This window comes from Octopus bimaculoides, chromosome 8 (genome assembly GCF_001194135.2).
Source record: "Octopus bimaculoides isolate UCB-OBI-ISO-001 chromosome 8, ASM119413v2, whole genome shotgun sequence".
In the NCBI taxonomy this organism is placed as follows: domain Eukaryota; kingdom Metazoa; phylum Mollusca; class Cephalopoda; order Octopoda; family Octopodidae; genus Octopus; species Octopus bimaculoides.
This window is the reverse complement of record NC_068988.1, coordinates 54,848,725-54,856,808: the sequence shown is the minus strand read 5'-3', so window position 1 is coordinate 54,856,808 and position 8,084 is coordinate 54,848,725. Positions and strand designations below refer to the sequence as shown.

General features: G+C 34.2%; 1 protein-coding gene across 18 annotated transcripts in view; it reads right to left on the bottom strand.

Annotated features, from left to right (window-relative positions):
• Window positions 1–1,198: 1,198 nt before the first annotated feature.
• The window catches only part of LOC106882633 (tensin-1), an 835,201-nt gene continuing 828,315 nt past the window's right edge, over window positions 1,199–8,084 (bottom strand). For all 18 annotated transcript variants that reach the window (XM_052970116.1, XM_052970114.1, XM_052970115.1 and 15 more), the window contains 3 exons: window positions 6,372–6,440; window positions 4,854–4,892; window positions 1,199–3,635 (listed from right to left, as the gene is read on the bottom strand). In XM_052970116.1, coding sequence (XP_052826076.1) covers window positions 3,491–3,635; window positions 4,854–4,892; window positions 6,372–6,440 — 253 coding nt within the window. In that variant the 3' untranslated portion in view covers window positions 1,199–3,490. The remainder of the gene's footprint in view (window positions 3,636–4,853; window positions 4,893–6,371; window positions 6,441–8,084) is intronic.

Genomic DNA, 8,084 nt, shown 5'->3' with positions numbered 1-8,084 from the left:
GGGGGAAAGCATGAAATTTAAACAAAACAAACAAACAATTCAGTAAAGTCTCTTGTTTTACAGACTGTATAATATGAAACTGTCAATTGTAGGAAGAGGAAGGAGGGGGAAAGAATCAGAGCCAAGAAAAAAGAACAATAAACTTCACAAAAAAAACAAACATTTGGAAAAAAAAAAAAATAAATAGTTATATTTATATGTATTTAAAATAAAAATTAAGGGCAATGTTTAAAAAATATTTTCTTGTTTTGTATATTTTTAAATAACTTTTCCTTCCTCACTCCCCCCTGTTTCAAATGGGATAACAGATGAAAAAAATAGCTAAAATATTTGGCAAGGCTCTATATACAGAAATAAACCAATAAACTATATATATATATAGTACCTCAACTATAAAGATATCTTGATACGAGGTACCCCAAACTAAATAAAGTGCCCCAAACTCTACGAGTATTCACAAGACAAGTGTGAAATGTCTTGTTAAAAAAAGTAGCCAAAAAGAAAAAAAAAAATATATCATCAGGATAAAAAGCAGATGCTGTTAGATTTTTATTGTGGTCGGTGTCAGATTTGGAAGGGTTACAGTCTTAACGACATATCATCCCCAATCTTATGGATGGTATAAACTTAAAGTAACGCTAGTGTTGTTCGTATAGTAGTATTGTTTCTATTATGTCTGCAATGGTTTGTATAATTCCAAAAAGACGGACACTGAAGCATTTATACAAAGGTATAAATGGAAATTATATATATATATATATATATATAAATAAAGCACCATTTTCAAAACAAGATTTATTTTAAGTATCAGCAGGAGCTGATAGATTCCATCTCTCTTTCAGAAGTTATCTTTCATTAATGTAGAACAGTTAGATTAATTAAATGGATCCAGTAAAACTGAAATCAATAAAACTATCAACAGTATTATTATTATTAATAATTTCTTTTAAATAAAACAATAAAAACAATAACAGTAATAATAATTACAATAATGATGGTTTCTAAACCAGGTATGAAGCTTCACATTTATAGGGAGAAGAAATGAGGAATTGTGCTGTTCACGCCTTTCTTAAGAGCATTGGTAAACAGTCAAAGTGGAGTGTTTGGAACCAGTACTTGAAACTAGGTATCTGACTCAGTTCACTAAGAAAATTTACCTCTGCACTATGGCTTTTGTCACATAAAAATGATTATGATGATGACAATAATAATAATTATAACAACAACAAAAAAAAAAAATAATGAGCAAGAAGAGGGAGTATCATAGTTTCTATAATTATTTTTGTTACATATTTACAGGTTTTCAGGAGTCTTATTTGGGTGGATTATTTGAAATATACAACTAGCCCATAATGGTGTATAAATGCTGTCCTTGTTGAGGTCAAAGACACTAATAAACAATATGGAATATTGACTTCTACTAGACTCTGACCCAAAGTGGTAGGGGAACTTTATGGAGCACAACATCAATTGAACTGATTCTGAACAAGAGACCTACCATATGTGAATAAATCAATTGAAGAGACAACCAGCTTGTTTTTATATATGTATCTCAGACATACATAGAAAGAGAGACAGATACACATACATATGTGTGTGTGTATGTATTTATAAATATATATATATATATATCAGCATCCAGAGTTGTAAAACATTATCATCATCTTCAAGATCTATAGATCTCAATGAAAGGATTTGAAGTAACAAAGTGGGCAAGAACAAAGAAACTGCAGTACGTGACTGACTATATGATAAATAATAATAATACTATTATTCATAATAGTAATATTGATGATGATGATGATTAATTTAGGCTATACACAAGGCCAATTTTGTAGAAAGGTATATAGTTGATTGAATCATATTACTGTACCTATTGAACCCAGGGCATGAAAGGCAAATCAATCCCAGTGGGATACTGGCAGAGTCTATGTTGAAAGAGCTATGAAACAGAAAGCCCTCGAGGACCTAGCCATACAATTTCTAGTCAATATTTTGGGATACATTTCCGCAAATTTTAATTGGCTTTATTCCAAGAAGATTGAAAAAAAAAAAGACAAAAACAACATACAACCATGCAGAAAAAATTTTCCAAACGTAAATATTAAAAAAATAAAATGGGGCAAGGGTTAAAAATTTGGGCTTTTGGCATTACATTGCATTTAACAATGTGGTTGGCAAATAAAAAGTATAGAACAAAACCTTAAATCAACTATTCAGATAAAATGATCAGGGTGGAATGGGAAACAGGACACAGATGAAAATAGAATATCTACAAAGCCCTGCTGCTCTCCATCTACTAACAGTAGCAGCAGCAATAGTAGTTAACTGTAATAGTTGTACTAATATGTATAGCAATATCAGTACTGGCAGCAGTAGAAATAACAGTAAGAAAATAGAAACAGATAATGGAGGAGCTAGTAGCTTTTACTTTAGTCTCTGCATTGTGGGTAAGGAGTCGGGGCCCCCTTAAATATCACAAAGGGATGGCTGGAAAGGTTGACTTTTATTTTCAACTGTGAGGCTGGTGGTGGTACTAGGTAAACAAAATAGATTGTTTAAACCGAGACTGCATCCCTCCTTACACAGACGTGCACACATGGTACATCAACAGGTTGACTGTCCCATGGTGAATGGTGAACGCTAGACACACAACTCCATCTACTCTCCCCAAAACAACAAAGAAAATCTAGCTCAACAGCCACTATTGATGCTAGTTTCTTCTAGCAGTCTCATGTAGAATAACAAATTCCACTTATTCTGGAAGATAGGGACAGATTTTTGGGCAGAAACAAATTTTCACACAAACACAAATAAATATCTGGGTATGTATGTGTACATCTAAATACACACATGTATTTTATTGTATTCATGCGTATCTATGTAGATAAATATATATATATATATATATATATATCAGTGTATATACTGATATATATAACAGTATATATATACTTTATACATACAACACATACAGATTTGAAGATACAAACACACAATGATGTTGTAATGTATATATAGATGCACACACACATAGAGGAGATATTAATGTGTTCAATAATTACAGGATATCAGAAGATGAAGGCTTCAGTTCTCCAGGAACCAATGTGGTTAGTAGAATTAAAAAAAAATAATTTGTTTCCACTTTTCACCTGTGAATAGTTTAATAACAATTATTGTAATTACAAATCTCCCTCTCTCTCATCCATTTACATATATATGTATACACTCTCATCCAAACAAATATATATATATATCTATATATATATACAAAGATATATATGTGTGCATGTATACGTATATTATACACATACACACACATATATGTGTGTGTGTATATATGTATATATATATATATATTCTTCATATGGTCATGTATGCATACACACCCACACACACACACACACACTCTCTCTCTCTCTCTCTCTCACACACACACACACATGTTTCTATTTCAATGTTAGTCAAAAGAAGATTGTTGTTCACTGAATCATTTGATTTTGTTAGGTCCCACCATTACTTTAGTGACAAAGTTGACGATCGCAAAGGCAGGCTGTTCTGGGTCGAGTTCAGCAAACAAATGGCAGGCATTGTCAGAAACTCCTCCTTGTTTACGTGCAATAAAACCAAACACCCTAGAAAAAGAAAAACAACAAAGAATATATCAATAACTGAATCTTTGATAGATATGGAAGTCAAATATATTCCTTTCAGTCAGGGATATGATTGAAGTAGCATTGTATAAGAAGCTGAGGCCCTGTCTTTATGTAATCGGTTGAAAGTGGTGCCTCAGCTTATCAATAAGTAGTTAAAAGTTGATGTCAGTTATACTGACCTCAATTATATATTCCATATACTTTAGCAATGGTATAGCTAAAATGTGCACTGCCTGGGGCAGCTCTTTGATACCAGCCCCACAAAGGCATACACAGCAGACACAAAAGTGCCACCAGGGGATGGACATTCTCCCCATGTTGTCCTAGCTATGCTACTGCATCTCAAAAGAACATAAAGTAAAGTTGACTCCAGTGGGGGTTTGAAGTGAGAATGCAAAGGGATTTAACTCAAATGCCCCAGTGCATTTTGCATGATGCCTTACTGATTCTGTAATAGATCAGTAACAAATACAAACTATTTGTTAAAGCCCAAGATGAAAATTTGACAAGGTAAAAATGTATAAAATATAAAATGTGAACCATTTACAAGAATGCCTGAAAAGTGATTGGATTATATCGTAATATCTTACAGGCATAAGTGGCAGGATTTCCATAGACCTCTATACTTCTAGTACCAGTTTCACAAAAATAAAAAGCACCCAGTACACTCTGTAAAGTGATAGCTTCAGAAAAGGGCACCCTGATGTAGAAACCATGCCAAAGCAGACATTGGGGCTGGTCATAGCCCTCAGGTTTTTCAGATCCTGTCAAATGTCCATAGCATAGAAGACAGATGAGGATCAAATGTGTGTGTGTGTATGCGCACACACACATAAATATGTACATACATGTATACGAAGTGTATATTTGGTATAAAGCAAATGGTTAAAGTCAGTTGGGTGTGAAGTTGGGGTATTTCTAGAGAAGCACTCAACCCAAATACTGGGCTATCAACACTGTCGGGATCCAAGCCAAGGCTGGAATACTTCTGGTGTAGAGAATCCAAGTTTCACGATGATTATACTCTCATAAGGTTTAGCAAAGAGTAAATAATCCAATGAAAAGAAGACAAAGAAAATTCTTTAACACATCTTTAAATATAATTTATAAGGTGTGATTAAAGCACAATTCCAGCACTAAGAGCAATGAAGCAACAGAATTCAGTGTAAAAAGTAGATTTAAAGACAATTTACTCACTTGGCTCCTCCTGTACCAGGTACATTGACTTTGTTCCATCTAATAAAAATGAAAAAAAAAAGTACATCAATTCTACATTAAGGTGAGTCCTTTCTACATTAAGTGAGTCATTTTGAAAGTTAACCCCCTTTTAGCTAGTATTCCACACACTGAATGGCATTAGTCAAGGTGAGGTATATCTCATTGAAATCAGACTAAAAATGAGAGGAAACAAATTTAAGATGTTTAAGTTACACTAGGGATAAATTTATCAGAATCATTTTAGGGAAACTATATAACTATTTCACATTTCAGCACAAGGCAAGCAAGTTTTATGGGGAGGACTAAGTTGATTACATTGACCTCACCACTTGACTGGCACTTTATTTTATAAGGATGAAAGGCAAAGTTAACCAAGGCAGAATTTGAACCCAGAACATAATAAGCTGGAAGAAATGCTACTTAGCACTTTGTCTAATATGTTAGCAGATCTGTCAGCTCGCTTGCCTTTTGAGCAATTTTATATTATACAAGATTATTTCGGATTGGTTTTGTGGAGAATTATCATATCTGCTTCAATACACATAGTTATTGTTAGTTTGTATTCATATGACTGTTTTTTTTGTTCATTCATATATTGTTGTTGTTAAGTTTAATTCACTTGAAGGGACAGATAATATGAGGGCAAACTGTAAAATTAATTTATCCATCTGCAATCAACCCACCTTTATTGCAGGGGATGATTGCTTAAGATTTTAGGTTTCGAGAAAACACATTAAAGAAGGCAACAGCATATGTAATCAAATGGTTTTGGAAGTGTTGAATGTGTTTTGTATTATACAGACAAGCAAGAAGTATTTCAAATGCAGTGTAGCTGTAAAAAAAAACTTTGTATTCACATATTCAACACTTATGGGGAAAAAAAAAAAGAAGTTATATTTAGTGTTTAATTTGATGGAAATTGTAGTCAGTGGGCATTTTAGCTTAATGGTAGATTACTCAGCTGGCATCAGAGGGGTTCGGGTTTGAGTCCTGTGGCTGTCTGCTGACAATTTTTTCTGTTTTATAAGAGTAAAATACCCAAGCTTACTGCTGTTTTCATGGCTATACTGTGTTCAAAATACTACTGTATTTAAGGAAGGCCTGGCTGCTACATTGAATAGGTCAATCAACTACATATACAAAGTCAATGCTATGTTAGGTTATAACATCATTTAACCATTTGGAGTATGGTTGGGACTAACAATAAGGTAACAAAATATTGGTTCCTGAGTTACAAAATTCAAGAATTGAATTATGATCCAAAACAAGACACTGAGCCTTGCTTGCCATGTTAAAGAATCTTCATATTTATTTCAGAAATTCTAACGACTGATTCAATCTTGATATATTTGAGAAAGGGGAAACTTTACAATTAAATTATTTTAAAATTATCTATAAATAAGAATTTCTGAAGTCTTAGGAAATTTCTTCATTGAAGGATTTCTTGAGAAAAGTTTTGAACAAATCAATCAATCTCTTAAAATTATTTCTACTAACCTTCGGTCTTCAGGATCAATTCCACAATATGTCACTGCAGTAACTGGATAATGTCGCCGGAAGAAGAGTCTAGATAAGAAAATGCAACAAAGTCAGTGTGTCATATGTCATTGAGATATTGATGTACACCTATACATGCTTGCACACACACACACACACATGGAGTTTACAAGGTGTGGTTAAACAGAACCAAACTTCTCAACCAACAAACTAGAGGCTCCCTTGGGCAACATGAATTTCTTGAAAAATAATAACTTTTAATCAGAATTTGGCTGTCTATAATGGAATTTGAGTTTACCATAACCACCTCTGTCTTACTTGTTTGATAATGATAGTATTTGTCTATGACATTATAGAACCCAGGTTATCTTAATATTGTGAATAATACAGATTAAACCAGTGGAGTGTTCATAATGATGATATAGAAGGTGAACAATGAGCTGATGCTGTATTGTGAACTTCTAATACAGACTGAATAGAGTTCTTTTATATTGGTTTCAGATTTAAGCACAGGGCCAGCAATTTCGGAGTAGCGGATAAGTTGATTACATTGATCCCTCCAGAGCTCAACTTATTTTATCGATCTTGAACGGATAAAAGGCAAAGTTGACCTCAGTGGAATTTGAACTGCTAAACATTCTGTCCAGTGTGCTACTGATTCTGCCAGCTCACTGCCCCAAACTTGTTTTATTTTAACCCTTTTGCTACCAACCTGGCTGAAATCAGCTCTGGCTCTGTAGTACAAATGTCTTGTTTTTGTAAGTTTTGAATTAAAATCTTCCACCAAATCTTAGTCACAATTTATGTTCCCAACACGAGCTTAATGATGACTAAGTTATTTTACTAAATGCTTCGGTATATTTAAAATAATTGAAAGAAACACAGAGCATCTCAAAATAAATACAGTGACGAAAGGATTAAAATGGTGTCTACAATCCTTACATTTACACTATATTTCAGTCAGTTGTTTGTCCAATCTTTGATTGAAGTTAATTTAATAAAAATAATTTTTTTTAACAATTCATTTTAGACATATAATCCATTTGTAATACTGTTGATGACAGAGATAATGGTAGCAGTGACGACCGTGTAATACAAACTGAACCAAAATTTTCTTTCGTGCCGGTGGCAATGTAAAAGCACCCACTACACTCTCTGAGTGGTTGGCGTTAGGAAGGGCATCCAGCTGTAGAAACTCTGCCAAATCAGATTGGAGCCTGGTGTAGCCATCTAGTTCACCAGTCCTCAGTCAAATCGTCCAACCCATGCTAGCATGGAAAGCGAACGTTAAATGAAACAATGATGATGGCAGTAGTGGTAATAATGATGCTTGTGGTGGAGACTATCATCATCATCCTTTAATGTCCACTTTTCAATGCTTGCATGGGCCATACAGAATTTGTTGGGGCCGGTTGTCTACAGCCAGATGCCCTTATTATCACCAACACTTAACTGTTTCCAAGCAAGGTAATATATTTCACCATCACCATCATCATCATCATCATCATCGTTTAACGTCCGCTTTCCATGCTAGCATGGGTTGGACGATTTGACTGAGGACTGGTGAAACCGGATGGCAACACCAGGCTCCAGTCTAATTTGGCAGAGTTTCTACAGCTGGATGCCCTTCCTAACGCCAACTAAAAGTGGGTGCTTTTACGTGTCACCCGCACGAAAACGGCCACGCTCGAAATGGTGTCTTTTATGTGCCAC